This window comes from Hesperophylax consimilis, chromosome 28 (assembly GCF_061612785.1).
Source record: "Hesperophylax consimilis isolate HC1 chromosome 28, BYU_Hcon_1.0, whole genome shotgun sequence".
Classification (NCBI taxonomy): domain Eukaryota; kingdom Metazoa; phylum Arthropoda; class Insecta; order Trichoptera; family Limnephilidae; genus Hesperophylax; species Hesperophylax consimilis.
In genome coordinates this window covers 12172158-12192018 of record NC_142863.1, presented here as the reverse complement: position 1 = coordinate 12192018, position 19861 = coordinate 12172158, and the positions used below count along the sequence as shown (strand labels likewise).

Below are 19861 nucleotides of genomic sequence, written 5' to 3'. Positions count from 1 at the left end.
ACCTTTAACTATGGACGTCGGGTCTCAGAGGCCCAACCCCTTCTTCAATTTCTCGGAATAAACACCTTCCCCGCGCGTGCCATCCCCGCGCGTCTCAGTAGTTTTAGTTGTGTTATGACCAAGGAGGGAGAAGGTCGCGTCATCCGGCACTTATTACGTGAGTAATAATCATTTAAAATTTGATCAGGGCCTGGGAGACCCGTTGACTATAATTTCCATACAAATATACTCGGGCCTATGTGACCCGTCTACTATAATTTTCTTACATTTTAGTATTATAATCTTTTTTAATTTATTCTAGATTTAAAAACAAAATGGCGGACAGTAGTGAGCCAACTACATCAGCTGTGAAACGTGGTGCCCAACCAACAAATGAACATTGCAGGCGTAAAGTAATGTTTGTAAATGACATGCAAGAAGCCAGTTTGTCTTCAGTGTTCCAAGCCTCTATGTTCTGAGTGCCAGTAATTTTACATAAGTTTGATCCTTGATTTTATTTCTTTCAGAAGTTTTTTTTATGAATTTTTGTTACTGTTTCTTTTATTAGCTAGGAAAAATTATTGGTTTTGATTTTCGTAATACCTACTATAATTAAGGAGCCTTAATATGATCTCAAGTCAATTAAGACCCGAGCGTTAGAACTAGAGAAAAATCACTTTTTCATCTCCATAAATGTTCTACTAATATAAGACAAAATGCGTTTATATTCAGAGCCTGTAGTATATTTAATAAGAATTTTAATGATATGGACATATTCTCAAGTAATTTAGGAACCTTTAAAAGATATGTAATAACTAACATTAAATAATTTTAAATATTCTACTTGAAGTTATCATGTTATTGCTTTGAATCCTTTCCAGTTACTTACCTTCCAATTTATACTCATGTGTTCAATTTAGTTGTAGGTATACATTTATTATATTGTTATTATTGCTATTGTGTAGTGCTTTTATTGATTGCTGCTGTGTTGAAATTTTACAATACATTTTGTTTTGAATTTTAGTTGGTTATTAGTATATCAGTTAAATTTAAATTTTTGAAATTTAGCTGGTTATTAGTATATTAGTATATCAGTTAACTTTAAATTTTAATTTATTTGTGTTCCTAGATCTGTTATTATTTTTTTATTTATTATTTACAATTTTGTATTTTTTGTAAATTTCTCAGGCCACGGGTACAGAACCCTTAGTTTCTTGTTTTAATATTTTTTATTATTATTATAATTTTAAGTGAAAATCTGTTATTGGATTTTATCTTTATTATTTAGTTTATTCTTATATATGTAAATAATCTGTTGATTTTCCCAAATAAATAAAAAAAAAAAAATAAAATAAAAAAAAGACTGAAAACTGACTAGGTTTGTTAAATTTGGAGATAATTATTAAAATATGAATAAAAGTTGATTATTTTTATTACTCGATCTTTTATTTATAAATACTTTATACATATAAACTCCTTGCTAAAGTCAGATTGGTCCAGGTTTGAAAATTATAAGAATTTTATGAAGGGGTCTGTGTGACCCGACGTCCATGGGAGTGTGATTTTTTTTTCACGTCCATAGTTAAGGGTTAAATACATTTCAATTCGACATCAAAATAAGTTTATACGCAGAGCCCATTGTATATTATTGGTTGATATTAGACGACGTATGAGGTCGAATGCAGGGCCGTATTTGTACTTTTCACAAGTATAGGCCACTTTGTTTGCGCCGCCCCCTACCCCCTTCTTGGAAATTGCCACCGATAATATCTATCATAAAAAAAAACATAATCACACACTTTTAGGCTGCCATTAGGTGACACACAATTTTCAAAATAAATATACAAATGTAGGAAGTAGGTATTCAAAAATAAAATAAACAAACGAATTAGTACAATTTAATTTAATTAGTAAAATTTAATAACAAGAATTACAATTTTTTTCGGGTTTTTATATTGACAAAATCATCGATAATATCTTCATAGCTTATAGTATTCATTAAGTCTGCTTCAATGCTCAGAAGAGCCAAAGAGTTAAGTTTTTCTTGCGACAGTGAAGACCTTTGGTAATTTTTCACACGCTTTAAACAGGAAAAACTCCTTTCTCCAGGACAATTTGTGGCCGGGGTGCAAAGTGAGATGCGGAGAGCTATATCCATGTTTGGATAAACATTACACAGAGATTGTTTCCTCAAAAACTTAAAAAGATTCAGTAATGATGTCGATTCAGGTTTCTCTGCCGTCTTATTAGAGGAAATGTGACTACAAAAGTGTACACATTCCTGAACTAAATCATCTTCTAAATCATTACAGTAATATTGCACAAGAGACTGAGCTTTTTCTGAGACTCTTTGTGTTGAAAGTTCACTCATTCTTGTTAAAAATTAAAAATTTTCTTTAAAGATTATATATGCACCATGTCTTCTCTCTAATTCAGCTCTCAGTCTGTCCAGAAATACCAAAAAGGTGTTGACTCTGAAAGAGTCTCTGAAGGTTGTTTCAATTTCCTCATTTGATGCTTCGTCTATGAAGTTTTTTTCTCTTAGGGTTCCTCTTACTCTTAATGTCGCCCTGATATTGCTTAAGTGCACTCATTTCAATTGCACTTTTTTCGAAAAAATCAAAGTTTTCTCGCTCTGCTATTGTAAATTCGAGAAGAGATCCATAAAGATCAGATACCGTCAGTACATCAACAGATGAGTTCTGAATCTGAGCACTCACTTTATTTAATCTGTCCAAAATAGTATTCCAAAATACGATCATAAAAGCCGTTTCCAGTTTTTCCAATTTAAGGCGAATTCCTTTTGCTTCAATTCGTGGGATGGGTTTCTGTGTAGCGTCATTTTCAAATCATTTTTAAAATCGTAAGTACTTCATCCCAGGAATCTCTTACACTTTGACAGGCATCTGCTCTTGCTGATCAACGTGTGAGGTTTACTCTCTTCAGCGTCTTTCGTTTTCCTATTTCATTAGCCAATTTTTTCCAACGATCGGTTGACTTCACAAAGAAAGTATATACCTCTTCCAGCAACATGAAGAAGTGACGGCCTTCTGTACAAGACTCAGCGGCCGAGGTTCCCACCAAATTTAATGAATGAGCTGCACAAGGGACGAACATGGCAGGTGGTACTTGTTCTTGAATTTTGGCTTGTAAACCATTATAAATTCCTGACATGTTAGAGGCATTATCATATGACTGACCCCGGCAGTCTTCTAGATTTATGTTCAACTTTTCTAGCTCTAAAGTAATGGCATCAAATATATCTTGAGCCTTGTGTCCTACAGAAGGTAAGAATTTAAGAAATCTCTCACATGGCTTTCTATTATTTAAAACATATATAATCACAAGTGTCAGTTGATCTACGTGTGCTGCATCCGGTGTAGAGTCTACAATTATAGAAAAGTATTTCGCTTCTTTTATCTCATCACTAATGCATTTCAGTACTTTCTCAGCCATTAAGCAAATGAACTCGTCGCAGACAGTTTTTGATAGGTAGCTAGTAGTTCCAGATCCTTGGTTTGCATGTCTTTCAATATGCTTGGCTAAAAATGGATCAAACTCTGCTATTAATTCAAGTAGCATTATGTAATTCCCACTGTGCGGGTCACCAAATTTTTCATTACTTCCTCTGAAAGCGAGACCTCTTGATGCCAATCCTTTCATTACAGCAACGACCCTCTTTAAAATGTTTTTCCAATAAGCAATTTCCTCGTTTATTTGGGCAGTTAGTGAAGATTGAATACAACCGTGAATCAAACCTCTAGATCTTAAAGCGAGAATACAGGACTTATGATTTGGAGAGTTTTCGTGTTGAGCTACTCGAATTTCTACATTTTTCCAATCATTGAAACCTTGCTGGTCAAATTGGGTCCTGTTCTCAATAGATCCAAATGCCAAACAGGGTCCGCAGAATACGGAGCCTTTGTTTTCCGAATAGACAAGCCAATTCCTTTCTTTTACTTAATTATTTTTCATTTTTCTGAAAAATAGATTTTTTTGTAAATAACGGCGATGATCGGAATACATTCTCCCACTTTTTGTGAAATCACAGGACTTGTATTGTTCGAAACCATTTCTTGCAATAATGTCTCTCGTCGAATCGTTTATTTCCCATAAGGCTGGATCTTTGTTCAGTTTTGTGGTTGATTGTATTTCAGTAGTTTTCGCGACAAGAGACACTTCTTCACAGCGTGACCTCAAATTCCTGCCACTTGTTGAAGGTATTTCACTGTAGGAAACAGAAGGACGAACAGGTTTTACTAAACATGGCTGATCTGACTGATTGAGATGATGCATACTCGCCAGCTCAATTGGAATACCAGTACCTTGATCTTCCTTATTACTACTACTCCCACTCCCTGAGTTCTCTTGTGAAATACTTAATGAATCGTTGCTGTTTTCACTTTTAAAAAAAGTTTCCATTTTCCTGATTTTCTGAAAAGCATGTTGTTGTTCATCTTTTTTTAAATTTTGATATCTTTCTGTACTCAGCACCACTCAGCCGCTTCCTTCCATCACTCATTTTTCGTCAGTATATGAATATGAAGTATTTCGAAAAATCTGTTAAAAGATAAAAAAAATATAAAACGCCCACTTTTAAAGGTTCTGGACTAGATGACGCTGTAATAAAGGTCATAGACACTCTGAATTTTAATGTTTTTGAAACTTGAGTAATATTTGTTTTTGTTAGCGAGCCGAAATCATTTAGTTAGCGTTATCTATCTAGCCCAGCAGAACCAGAATATTTTTTTTTTTTTTTTTTTTTAAAAAGAAAGACAAACATTCCCGGGTTACGAATAACCCAACAATGTTTGAAAATCTCCTACTACCACCACAGAAAGCCGAAAATGTTGCTTGTGTTGTGATGGAGGACTTAGCCAGCCGAGGAATCGAACACGCGACGCTCGGGTGAGACCCAAGCGCTATGCCCACTCAACCACTGACCGGTCAAATAATAATAGTATTATTTATTATTGTGTTAACATACTCACCTTTCACACCCCTGTGAACAGAAACTGGAGCGTAATCAAAAACGCACTTCCACTTAACTTAAAATTCGCCAACAAACAATGTACAAAATGTGGCGTCGCCCGCCACCCTTTACCCTTGCAGCCCGGGCAGTAGCATAAATATAAGTACCTATCTAACTAAAGTACTAGGAATTAGCGCCTTAATAGTTATAAAACTCTGTCTATCCACAGGGACTTTTTTGTTTATAATCGCATACACGGCTTACCAAAGCGAGCGAGTGCCGCCCCCTGAACTCTGCCGCCGCTAGGCCGCGGCCTATAAGGCCTATTGACTAATCCAGGACTGGTCGAATGGTGTTTGCAAAGATACCAATATAAAACTGAAAGAAAATAATGGTTTAATAGTTTCACACATAAGATATGAATACAGAGCATATAAATATATTTAGTTACAGATTATAATGGTCGAATTTCAATACTTTATTGTATGTTGTACAAAGGAGAAACAGAAATCGAAGAAAAAACTTTTAACAATGAAATTTAAATCAACACGGGATAAGGTTTTTGAAATATCATTGTATCTCAAGCGAGGTATTAACGTATAAAGTGGTCTATAGCACAGTTGTATTTGAAAATATAATTGCAATTTTGAAATGGCAAATTGTCAAAGATGACTATGATGTTTGAGATGGTTAACTGCTGTTAAGTTTTAAATTCTAAAAATGTTGGTTTGTCCGAAGATTGTACCTTCCTCCACAAGGACTGGAGTCAACACTGCTAACACATAAGCCAAATCATACTTGGATAGTACCGACATTTATTTAGTATTTCAACTACTGTAATTTTTTAAATATCGTGCCATCCAATTTCAGAAAAATGTGTGTGCCACCAATTGTTTATTTTTTTTTTTATAAAGCGGAGACGGGTTACATATAGTTCCCGTGAACACTTAGGCCATAGGCCCATTGTGATATCTACCATTTTACCTCATTCCTTTAACAACAACCCAGTCCCTTTTATAAAATTCACCAGGGTTGTTATTGGATGCTTCTATTGGTGGCTGTCTTCTGGTTCCACAATGTGTATTCCCAGGTCTCATTTCTCCTCTCCAATCCCCCTTGGTTCCCTGAAGGCCCCAAAGGGGAAGAGAGCTTTATCTCTCCTCTCCACCCCTCCTTGGTCCCCTAAAGGCCCCACGATGGAAGAGGACTTCGTCTCTCCTCTCCACTCCTCATTGGTTCCCCAAAAGATGATAAAATGCTTTGTCATCGAAGTATTTAATGGCAGATTATAGTAGTTGTCAGACAATAGAGCGGCGGATTACCGAGAGATTATTAATTAATTAATAATGATTAAATAAAAAATACATTTTTGTTTATATCGTTTTTATTTCACAATTCATATGAGTTTGTACAACAATCCCTTTATAGTAATAAAAGTAAGGAAAATAAAAATATTTGTAGTTACTTCAAAAACCTTTCTTTTTCGGTGGTAAATGTTATTTTAATATTGTGATAAAAAAAATATAAGAAATATAATTATAATGAAAAAAAAACTTTCTCTTTGACGAATTCAAAAGCCAAAAAGAATATTAAAAAAAAACACAAATTAAAAATTATATGTTATGGTCCCAAAGTGGAAATTATAACCACGTAAAAATCATTATATATGTAAAAATCTTTTTTTTTTCTAAGAAAAATCCACAGTTAAATAATTTAAAAAAAACGAAATTAAGTTAACACTGGTAACGAGTTGAATTACCCTGATAAAAGATTTTATTGTGCAATAAAAATGTGCATAAAAAACAATCTAGATAATCTATAAAGAAAATAAAAATCAACTCATTTTAATTTTTAGAATCTATTTTTTTTTATAATAAAAAATGTCTTTGATTCTAGTACACAATAAAATTATTTTAATATTTAATAGACTTAACAATCTTTTAAAAATAATATTATATAGTCATCAACACTAAACATAACTATTCAGACTTCACATTTATTCAGTTTTAAGAACAGTAAAAGTAGAATGTCCATTTGTGGTGTTGTCAAAATGCTTCAAATCACCGCCATCTTTATTAATATAAGCCATGCTGTAGAAACTGCACCGGGTTTATCAGATTTTAGTGCTAAACCCTGCTACAAGTGCAAAAAGTCCGAAAACAGGTCTCTTTAATTGTCGGTGCAGTTTCTATGGCAAAAATTGATAGTTTTTGTTTGGAATGTTATATGAAATTTTGCACCCGGTTTTGTTTGTAAATGCAACTTTGCAAAAATTGTATAGAAAATCTGTCTTGCAGAAATTGTGGCTTTATTTAATGTTGCAAGTTAATTTTGCAATGTCAATCAATTTATTATTATCAATTTGAAACATCCGATAAGGTTATATAAACAAATTATTAATTAAAAGCAAAAGTTGTTTCAAAACATTTAAAATGGCAGTGGTCTGGAATAAACACAGTAATACAAACCATTACCATGTACTAAATGCCATACATTTTGTTTTGATGAATAGTTTTTTGTGGAAAGGGTTAAAATTGTACTGTTGATGGCTTCCATTGTAACCTGTTTTTCTCAAAAACAATGCTTTCTTTTTATTTCATGTGATACCGCACATTACTAGCTGCCTGGTGCCAGTGGGATTAAGGCATTCGGAAATACCGAACACACATTTTAGAAACCAAACTGAAGATGTCAAATTTAAGCAACATTTAGATGCTGAACGGTGTTCTTCAGCAGAGTGGTGTTGAGAGTATCTGTGTACCAATCAGAACGCATCAGAAATAACAGATATTACAATAGAGCTCTCAACAGCAGGAACTTAGAGCGTAGTGGAATTTGGGTATAATTTTTATTCAATAGGAAAACTGAAAAAGATAAAAAAATAAACATATTATAGTTTGTGTTCACTTTCTGGGCTGGTTGATGTTGCTCTGGGGTTTCATGGCGAAGTTGGACACGGGCTTGGGGCTGTGAGCAGCCTGGGCGGATTCAAGCACGTAGTCCGAGGCGTGCTTGGCGGGGGCCCCCCCAATGGTGATGGGGTTAGTGGGGATGATGGAGGGACCCGACAATCCCGTCACGTCCCCGATTATCTCCTTGGAAGCGGGCTTGTTGTGCCCCTCCTTATGCTGGGTGATGCGCATACCTCCGGCTTTAACTGAAATATTAAAACAAACAGGGATATTTATTTTGCAAAAACAGGTTATTTAACATCTAGAGCAATTTTGGAAAATATTTCTCCCAGCTTGAAACATACTCATAAAAGTCATGCTATCTCAGTTTGTATTACGGTGAGATTTATGATTTAAAGAGTGTTAGAAATAGAGAGAACCACGCTTTAAGTCAGCATACAAATGTTTACCATAGATGCTCCCAAAAATTTGAAATAATTCTATGAAACAACAGTTGGCTAGCATCTGAAAAATATTTTTAAGGTTTGCAAATTTTTTAATAAATATTTTTTTTGTATAGTGACCTAACTTTCAAAATACCTTTGTCGAATTAAATATGTTTTATAGTTTAATGTAAAGTGGTAATTATAGTTTTTTTATAAACGATTTTATTATGTTTGCGTTTTTTAAATTTTAATAGTTTTAATTGCGTATGTCGATTTGTAATACTAAAATCTGAAAAAGATTCTTTGAGCTACTTTCACAAAATTGTACTTTATTTTTAAATACATTAAAAAACAGCGAATTTATCTGGAATCGAATGTAATGCGAAAATATTTCCCACGCAATGATTATTTTGACATTCTTTGCATCGCAAAATACCAGAGGCTCTAGGGTCCAATATATCGCAAAAAAGACACAAATTAACCAAAAAAAATATAAAAAAACGATAAAAGTAACATAAATGAGAAAACCAACAATGGAACAAAACATATTTCCTCCGAGGCAGTTAATTTAACCTAGAGTAAGTAAGACTTACTCCTAAGTTACTAAGTTAGTTCTGCACTTGGGAAGAATCAGAAGCCCATGTTAGCGGCCTTGCTAAACGCACTCATTAAAAACGCTAAAATCCTATCAGTCAAGCTATCGGATGCTGCAAAGAAACCGTTACGAAGTTTATGCACCACAAGCAATGGTGCGATATCTCTCCTAGAACTAAGGCTGCAGATACCCAGCATTCCTGAGATAAACGTTTTTGGAAACAGCCAAAAGAACAAACTGACTCTCTCTAAAATTTCTTTTGAATTGAATTTTCTTGATAATTACCATTTGCAGCTTTGAGGATGAAACTATCAGTGGCAGATCTATGGCGTAAAAAAAACAAGCATCTTGGATCCAACCACAGACCAAGAAAGATATAGACATGCCTTAACGCAAAATCAGGGTATCATTTTGACGAGCTGAAGGCAAACCACGTGACAAATCATTTTATTACCAGGAGGGTTACCAGTATTTCTTTAATAAACCACGACATCAGTTGTATTCTTGCCGTCAAGAGCTCATTGAATAACCACACCCTGAGCAGAAAAGTAATGTTCGCCTATAGTAAAGTAATGATTTGCAGCGTAGTTGAATTGTGGGACTTTTATTTTTAACCAAAACATCTAATATGTACTATCAAATCTCTAGTAGGTTTTTTACGTAGCGAGCAATGCGTGCAACTTTGTAAAAGACTAGTAATTCGTAAGATGATTTTATTTTCCAAGACTAAATAGTGTTAGCACAATGCGAGTTGCCTGTAAAATTCAGATTCATTTATTGACAAATCATTGAAAGGAAGTCACAATTTACTTTGTTTCCCTCGTCCTTATGGACTACAGTTTTTTGGTCTGTGGATCCAACAGTTTACCTACCAGAGTTTTCTCTCGCCTTAAACATATGGGCCTCATTCACTAAACCGTATTCATTGCTGTCATGCACAAATGGGACCTAAAAGATTTTGGAGCCGATGCCATAAACTGGCTAAATAACCTTAGTTGTCTCATTATACCTCATGGTGACAGGGAACATCATAACCACAATTTATATCAAAGTCAAGCAAAAGCAAATAAAGGGCCCGGGGTTATTTTATAATTGTTATTGAACCACAGACATATGAATATATAGACTAGAAATTAAAGATGAGGGGTAAAATCAACTGTTGAAGAACGAAGGGGGTAAAGCTGACTGTGATTCGTCAATAAATCAATCTGACAGTATATAGGCATCTCGCATTATAATATCACCATTTAGTTCTTAAAAGTAAAATCTGCTTTTGAATGAATAGACATTTTTACATGGGAGCGCAAATTACTCGCCACGTTATGAACAAATTTGCGAAGTCCAAATTTGGCAAAATAAATTTCTTCTATTTTCAGAGTCGAATATTTCGTTTACGTATTTAGTTAAGACACTTTTATAAATGTTCATAATTTACTTCCCAGCAACCAACCAGCTTTGTGTTTCGCGTCCAGACGTATCTCGATGTAATAGTATATGTTTCTACAACTGATCCATATTATACAATGTGAATATGCTTAAAATAAAGTAAAATAATGCTTATATATGGAATGTAATACGACCATTGGGTTTATTCTCTTTTTCACATCTATTTTTACAAGTTTTCATACCACAAGCCACCATTTTGCCGTGTTATTTCGTAAAATGAACCGATGATGCCTCGACCATAGTTCGCACAAGAATGATGACGTCACATTTTCTAAATTCACTTGAGGCCATACACGAGCACAGCCGGCTCTAATGGAACCGTTATGGGGAGTGGGGAATAATACGCTTTTAATCACTTAGGGCAGGTCTACTAATATTCATATGTCTATGTATTGAACCAAAAACCTCTCTAGTAGATAAAACAGTTATCCCTTTTCTTATCCAGAGTGAAGAGATAACAGAATAAGTTATGTAATTTATGTAGACCAATAAATTATATGATTTTACTAAGCAGATAATAATAATCCCATGCAGTGTGATTTAAACCGATTTGAAAGAAAACTGATGTCGGCAGTAAATAAGACCTAGGTCTCACATTAGCGACTCCTTATTTTTTTTTTATAGTGACTATTTAAACGTTGTACATACAAAATATGATGTGAATTTATGTATGGTAAATTGTAGTTCTTAGACCTCCTCACTAGGGTGATCTGTGCTGAGGCCGACTAAAGTTTTTCACTTCTACTTTATTTATTTTCTTTTTCATGTTTTTTCAGAGTTTTTTCTTTCAGCCAGTTTTTTATTCTTGACTAGCTGACGTGTACCCGGCTTGGGGGATATCTTTAGGACATAGACATATACCATCGCGGAATTTTCTGTAGGCCTTTTTAACGGATACAATTCCGTAGTACATTTTTTTATGTATCTCATAAGGTTTAGCCAGCTTTAGCAATGTAAGCGCGCCTGACAAATTTATTTTACGACTCTATTACAAAAATTTCAATATTAGATAAATATAATATGCATTTATTATAATTAATATATATAAACCTTCTTGAAGAAATTCTCTAAATGATAGTGAAAACCTTTTCAAAATAGGTTGCGTAGTTTAGTAAAACTAAGCACACAAACAGACAGAAGCGGATAGCGACTTGATTTTATACTATTTGGAGATTTGTAATCATTAATCTTATCTAATCACTTTATATCTGTAGAAAGGATGTTGTGGAGTTTTGAAAATAAATGTAGTTTCTTAGTCCGAACTTTTTTTTTAACTAGGAATATTTCATTGCGATTCGATCTGGTGTGATGAATACGCGGTATTTTTTGTTTTGTTTTTAATGGCGGAGACGGTTTACACGTAGTTCCCATGAACACTTAGGCCATGCTATCTCCCATTTTACCTCAATCCTTTAACAACAACCCAGACCCTTTAATAAAGTTCACCAGGGTTGTTATTGGGTATGTGGCTATGTCTTCTGGTTCTACTGTATGTCTCCCCAGGTATCTGAGCCTAGTTCCCACCAGGGCAGGACATTGGCACCATAGGTGAATTGGAGTCTCTTCAGTACGTGGTATGGTAGAGGAAGATTACTTTTTGATAATTTCAATAGTATATTCAATAGCACAGCGCCCTTGAGGTGATTTTTCACAAAAATGAAGCTACACAAATTATCCAATTATTATTATTAGCAGCATGATTTAGTTGCGTAAACCATTTTGTACGTAAATCGCAGGGATATACACATCAGCGACTTATATAATATACAAAACGATGTACTCGACTGAATCACACTGCTAAGATACCAATGTGAGACTAGCCTAAATGAAATTGATTTTCTGTTCAAGAAAGAATTTTGACATTTCACAACGTTGTTCAATTTCACCAGAAGTAAAGGTATGCTCAAACCACGGCATCCAATCTGCGTTCACGGTGGCATCCGCGGTGGAAATCACACCAACTAAGCGAACTACGCGTTCAGTGTCGGCATCCGACTGCTATTGAATTTAATGATAATGGAAAAGCAGCAGATATTGATGATCAAGAAAAGAAAAATAAGTGGATACGTATATTGGGAATAAAAAAATTTCTGATCAATGATATTGATTATTCATTGTTTCACAAAAAATACAAGGATTTGGAACAGGTGACACAAAGATAGAAATTCTGCAGCAAGAACAATAGCTGTGTTTGGTGGCCAGGGGATCTAGCACATTGAAATCGATAACTTTACAGTATCAGATTGATATGCGTAACTGCCGGTGATTTTATACCGATTTCCCGAGCACAGTCGCGCTTTTGATAGCCAGACTGATATTGATAATGCAATAAATTACAAATTGACATATGCTAGCAACACTGGAGATATTTTCTATGAATTGACATTCCTCAACGTCAGAAGGCTACGTAACCATTAAAAATACAAATAAATTAACACGATAACTTTAGTTTAATTGGCAGTCCACATGTACTTTTTGACACTAAAAGAGCAACTAATTATTTCATGAGGTATTTAGTCATAACCAGAGATGTGCAAAATGGGTACCCAAAACCATTTGAAATGCAAAATGGAAATGGGTCAAAACTTTTCCATTTGAAAATGCAAAATGGTTTCTCAGGTCAAACAATTAAAATAATTATAGAATTTTTAAACAATTTTGTCATTTAATAATGGACATCAATGTAGAACAAACATATTACATGATGGTAAATCCAAAAACACCACGACTACAGATTATGAAACCACAAAAAATTTGCGCGGGACTAATGTTGCCAACGTAAAAACATAGAAACTGCTATATAACATTTAATATTACAGCGTCATGGCCCCATGTTCAGTACCTATTTGAATCAGTATTTTTTGTAATGGTATCACTCAATTGCCAGGGCTCCTACCAGGGAGCAACTTGACAAATGTAAATTATCTCTCGAGGTTGAGGATTGACTGATATTTGGGGCTTATGAAAAAAAGATGAGTGGAGAAAGTAGGAAGAATGTTGCAAAAAAGCATTTAAAATGGAAAATGCATTGAGAAAAGTATTTAAAATGCAAAATGGTTTTTAGAAAAGCATTTAAAATGCAAAATGGAAAATACCCATTTTGCATTTCCATTGAAATGGATTTATTTGAAATAAAGCACATCTCTGGTCATAACTAACCACTTTTCTTCCTCCAGGCCGGAATGGAATCAATTGATCGCTTCTTAGATGAATTAATTAGGTATATGGATTGTGTATACGATTTCTTTCAATTCTAAGAACTTAGTTACCTGTATTCATACATAAACCAGTAATTTTGCATAACGAACGACATTATCCAAAAAGTTGTGTATACAGGGTGTATCGGCACTAACCCGACAAACTTTAACCAGCTATTCCTTAGCACATTTGGAGTAAAAAATGTTATGGGCACTTTGCTGTCCGGTAGCACTTTTTTTTCAATTAAAAACAAAAAAATTTAAAATTTCCACACTACATCACTGTCATTGGCATTGCGTTTCGTGTTCAACAGCTGTTATAAGCAAGTATGTCAAAAAGCGTCTTCGCTCTTTCGCACACACTAAATAATAATAGTTAAAAATGAGACGAATGGTGCCGTGCCATTTCGTTGTGATTGTAAGTGTGCGCCAATATAGGTACACACGTGCATTATTCAACGGAATTCGAATAAAATATTTGCCAGATGGGTTTTCAAACTTTGACAAAGGATAAAACAGTGGTGACATGTGGTGAAAATATGAATAATAAATTTTTTATTAAAAAAAAACGTTACCGGACAGCAAAGTGCACATAAGATTTTTTACTCCAAATATGCTAAGGAATAGTTGGTTAAAGTTTGTCGGGTACGTGCCGATACATCCTGTATTGACACCTTGGAGGCCGTGCCAAAAGCAGAGGTTTTTGTCTAACGACTGTCAGAATCATATTTTGTTATAACTGACCATAGATGACGGATTTTCATCAATATTGTATTGACGTAGGGCTTTATCGATTGTCCGTGCTAAACCTCCAGACCTGAATATCCAGGTACTTCCTGATCATCATTTTCCCCCAACACTTTCCCCTTCATCGTTACAACATACCTTAATTGGGGGTGCCAAAGTCCCACTGGTTTCAGAGAGTTGATACTCTTGTGCAATATTCACATTATTTTTGATAAATAAACAGAAAATAGGGACACGCTTAATATGGACATTTTATTTTAAAAACACTTTGTATCAGTTAGATAAGGTCATTATTTACCTAACCACACCAAATTTAGGTAAATAATATGGAAATTACACATCTTTTCAACAGTTTCTACAAGAAACAACTATTTACATTCCCAAAATAGGTTACATATTAGGCTCTTAATTTTGGTAAATTAAGTAATTATGCATATTTAGATTGAAACGAAACATTCGTAAATCTCACTACATAATAAAAAAAATCCAAAATGTAAGCAAAGGTATCGTTTAACCTTTCAAGCTAATTGGTTCGCTTTATGGAACATTTCATATGGTCTCATAAAAATGGTTATATCTCCCTTACTCTCATGGTGAGAAACAGAGGCAGCTCTAAGGATCCAGACGTTGTAGGTCATTTGAAAAAAATGTGTGGCTAATCTTTATTTGATATTGCGAAAAATGCCCATATATTATTATCGATATCAATTTGTTGCGTCGCGGACTCTAAATACATATTATGTCAATATAGTAAATTGGAAATAAATACACAATCCATTACATTTTTAAGATATTAAGTTTAAATGTAGTTGTGCACAACATTTAAGTAAATAAAATAAAAGTTTGATTCTATTTTACAATGATCTTTTGCGTTTTTTGTTTTGATTCATTCTTCAGCTTTATTCTAAATCGATAACAACATAAATAATTATTTCAAACCTTTCCCGAACTATGCAATTGAAAAACAACCGTTGTTCCACAAACTACAAGCGTGTAAAATGAAAAACCCACATTTGTTTATGTCACCATCTCTGTAAAACATATAATATTCATCATTTTGTCTCCCCCACGGTCATGACCTAAGCGTCCATAAGCTTTCTTCGGTACCTAATTTTACTTTGACGAAAAATATAGTGCCATCTCGTTTATTCTATGGCGCGCATAGGGACAGAAGATGCCAAAGTGGACATTCTTATTGACCCAGCGAATCGTGTGGACTTGTGAATGAAAGCTTCTATTAGAGACAACAGATGTCACTGCTAGTCATTCGCCGCCCCCGCTGTTTCGCGTTACATTTTAAATAAATTAAGAATAAGACCAGTTGTTTTGCTGCACATAATTGATTATTACTGTGTACACCAATTGACCTGAGGGAAGAACCGCCACTGGTGAGAAATTGATCTAAATGGTGTTAGAAAAAGAAAACAACACGCTTTATATTTAAATATAGAAGTTACCCACAGAAGAACAAAATTTTAGTATATCAATAATATATTTTTTATTACTAAGAATAATATTCGAAAGCGTATTTTGGGTGAAATGCAGATCACGCCAAACTCTGGGAATTGAATAAAAATGCACTTTCTAGATGAGAAAAGTGTGTAGAAATTCATTAAAAAAAGAATTAAGGCGCGGAAGAATAAATTGAGGGAGATACAGCCGATCAAAGTTTAATAAAATTGCACTTCGCGATCTGAGGGTAAAATTCGGTTTATGGGAGTATAACCGAAATTGAACTTGATTTAGACTAATTTAGGGCTGGGGAATCCGAATCTGAAAGAATTAGGTGGGGGTCGGCACTATTAACTGAGTTATAGGGTTTTGAAACTTCGTACGCGATACATAGAAGCCATGTTTTATTTATCAATTATGACTTGAAAATCAAATTAACAACTATGTATTTACTTTTGAAATTTCAGTGGTGCCAACCAAAAAAAGAAAAGTGTTGCCATATAATAATAATATTTTTTTACAAAATAGGTTAGGTTTTTAGTTTGGGTTAGAGTAGGCAGAAGAACATGGGAAAAAGGTATTAGAATTAAATCACAAACCAGTCTATACAAACCTAGCGTAGCCCACAAACTACTTGAAAACTGGGATATAACTCTAAAGGGGACGCGAGTGGGCGTTATTAAAGGGGCAATTTTGTGTAACAGGAAATAACATGGAAAAAGGTATTAGTATTAAATCACAAACCGTCTATACAAACCTAGCGTAGCCCACAAACTACTTGAAAACTGGGATAAAACTCTAAAGGGGACGCGAGTGGGCGTTATTAAAGGGTCATTTTTTTGTTATAGAAAATCACAGTTAGGTTAGGTTATATATATACATAAATTAAGTATTTACAAGATTTTAAATAATAAACTACCAATCTGGCAAATGATATTTAATTTTCAGAATTTTCCATGCATTGATATTATTATATGGCAACACTTTTTATTTTTTGGATGGCACTGCTGAAATTTCAAAAGTATTAAAAGTTTTTAATTTGATTTTCGTGACAAAATATGGCGGCGGACTGTCATAATGTGGTAATAATATCAGATCGCGAAGTGCAATTTATTAAACTTTGATCGGCTGTATCTCCCTCAATTTATTCTTCCGCGCCTTAATTCTTTTTTTAATGAATTTCTACACACTTTTCTCATCTAGAAAGTGCATTTTTATTCAATTCCCAGAGTTTGGCGTGATCTGCATTCCTCCCCGTATTTTATATTACCTTAGAAAATCAGTTTTTAGTTTTTGGATAAGTTCAGAAATATTCAATTTTTTTCGATTTTATTGAGAAGTAGAAATACACACAAATTCTCCAACTTTCTGACAACTTCTTTAAGAAATATAATGTCAATATGTCAGAGGACTGAAACGTTAATGCATCTTTTATCATCAGTCTCTCAAAACATAATTAGTCGTTTCTTTTAGTAATTAGGTTAAAACAAAGTGTAATTTCCATAATCAGTGTCTTGTAATGGAGGTGGCAAGGTAAATATTTACATTTTTGAATACTGTTGGAAAATAGATAGAAACCCGTAGGCAAGCTGACTTTCTAAACAGATTCTACTTAGCCCATGGAGACACATTACTTTACCACTTTTTAAGGGCGATAGGTCTAGTAATATTGCGAGGTCGTCTTGAAATAATCGAGTGATTATTAATAAATCGATTACACGAAGATTCACGCAATAAAAATGAGTCGCACTATCGGCGTCCGCTGTTACATTGATGTTTACGTAGCTACACTTTTAGAAAGTCAATAACATGGCATTACATCAAATTGTGCAATATTAATTCAAGGCTTCTAGATGCCGATATCCGATGTTGCTTAAAGATAACAAACAACAAAGGAAACGCTTTGATAAATCTATAGAAAAAAAAACTGGAACGCAATTATAAATAATCTTGCCGGGCGGCCCCAAATAAATAAATCGAAGTCAATAAACATGGCCATGTACACAAATTACAAATCAGTTATAGAAGAAGAATTTGATGTTTTTATTACCTGCGGGAGGATGTCCAGCCTTCAGTTGGCAGGTATTTTCGTCGCTTGAAGACATGTTGGATGGTTTTGGTAAAGTACTTGGTATCAGGACGGGTGGCAACAGATGTATGCTACGTGCACTGAGGAATATCGCTGTTTAATTTGGTCGAAATGTCGACGTGTTCACAAGGTGTTGTTCAATTCGGATAAACGCAGTGACGAGTGACAGCGGCAGAGTGTGCGGTGCCACCTGGCGGCACAACGGAGAATTAATTTTAACCGGCAAACATTTGGTTAATTGAAGTAGGCGTTGCCATCTAGCGGCAAAACGAGGAATTAATATTATAGTTGACATAGCTAGTTGGCATTGCTAGTTGCTTATTTATGGTGTAGACTGTAGACGCCTTTGGACGCCTTCAGACCTGCATTTCTCAGTGGCGCGGTGTGTAAACACGGGGAAACAAATTCCAAGACAGAGATGGGAAGTTTTTGATCCAATCCCGAGAGAAAGTTGATACGAAATAGAAAAATCCCAGATTTCAGTTGGGTAAATTTTACCTCTACTACCCACAAACCGTTTTTAATACATGTTATTTTTATTGTCAACTTCATGACAATATAATAAGAAACCTAGAAACGACTAGTTTAGTATGCGGCGAGGGAAAATAGTGCCAATTAATACTATTTTTTTATTTTTTTATTTAATATTTGTATGTTTTTTACAATAAATATACAATTATACATATTATACAGTGTTATCAAGGTAAATAATAATAGCTTTTCCTCACCATAAAGAGACGAGGCTCTTGTGTTTGTTGAGTGAATCCTAGCTCAATTATATGGAATCATGTAAGTAAGTAAATAATTTAATAAATATTGATATACGCGTAAACTCCTTAGTATATGACATGAAATTTACAGTTGTGAAATCATATCCTTTCAACAAAGTTGATCAAGTTTCTGGTTGAGCAACTAAAGTTAAAAATCCGTCTATTTTTGTTGTTCTCGAGTTTAACACCGAACCGACACGTGTGAACACTAGAGACTTACTGGGGTAAACAGGTGAGTGGTTCATTTATGGGTCGTACTGTCCTCGTGTGATCCCGGCAGAAAATATGTAGGTACTTCAAGCCCCACACCCCACCTCACTGGTGTCAGATTTTTTTACCACGCTACTGACGGAATAACTGCTTCAATGTCAAAGTCACGGCGCATGATGACGTCATGGAGCATGACGCTGACGAATCAAAAGAAGTTATTTTTATGTAAAAATAATAGAATCATTAATTTTATAAGATTGTATCCTGTATCTGTTGCGTACCCATTCACTTACGTTACTCGCGTTCTTATCCATAATTCCATAAATAAACCAATTACGTTCTTATCTAACATGCGTAGGGTTGCCAATTCGTGGGAAATTCCCCAAAGGACGGGGAATTTCTAAGATTTTTCAAGATTTGTTTTTTTTTACGTGGAACCTTTTTGTAGGAAAAATGCGGGAATTCTCTGCATTTCTTGATTTTGCAACAATATTTAAACATATAATTATCAATATTTAATTTTCTTACGCAGTAAATTTTCAAACAAATTTATGTTTTAAGCCAGAATGAAAGAGCATATCCGAAAATGACGACACAATTGAAAATAAATACAAATTTCATTATAATTTTGGAGGTGAAGGAACATGTGATTTTGTGGGGAATTTTAACATCTTTTCATCTCTTGTGAGTATTTTAGAACATATGCATTGGCAACACTGACCTTGTATCTTGATTCAAATAGTCCAGCCAACAGAACCGCTATAATAATAAACACGTTTTATCCTAATAAACGGGAACTCCCGAGATTGTACGATCCTCAAACTGTTATGACGAATTTTTATTTGATTTAAATTATGTGCGAAATTAAATAAGGAGTCCACTGTAGTGGGTCTTGCGTTAATGAATTTCCTGTTATTTATTATTTATCGGTCAAATATAGTGCTAACGGTATTCATTAAATTATTGTTTCTTTACTTGCGGTATCATTTTTTTTTCATTTTCATTTTCTAGATTCTTATATTCCATGAAGTGGTGAATCATTTAAATTTACTGAATTTAAAGTTAAT

The 19861-nt window shown here is 34.2% G+C and overlaps 1 protein-coding gene across 1 annotated transcript; it reads right to left on the bottom strand.

Moving 5' to 3' along the window:
• Positions 1-6757: 6757 nt before the first annotated feature.
• LOC149410190 (death-associated protein 1) lies at positions 6758-17974 on the bottom strand. Its single transcript, XM_089648495.1, has 2 exons — positions 17776-17974; positions 6758-8108 (listed from the first exon to the last, which is right to left on the bottom strand). The coding sequence occupies exons 1-2, from the start codon at positions 17828-17830 to the stop codon at positions 7855-7857; spliced, it is 309 nt and encodes a 102-aa protein (XP_089504621.1). The 5' UTR covers positions 17831-17974; the 3' UTR covers positions 6758-7854.
• Between the last annotated feature and the right edge of the window lie 1887 nt (positions 17975-19861).

What these genes read in the sequence shown, in the direction of transcription:
- LOC149410190 (XM_089648495.1), bottom strand. Translation starts at nt 17,830, where the DNA reads ATGTCTTCAAGCGACGAAAATACCTGCCAACTGAAGGCTGGACATCCT. An exon ending in GGCTGGACATCCTCCCGCAG is followed by an intron (nt 8,109 to 17,775) that starts GTAATAAAAACA and finishes TTAATATTTCAG; the next exon opens with TTAAAGCCGGAGGTATGCGC.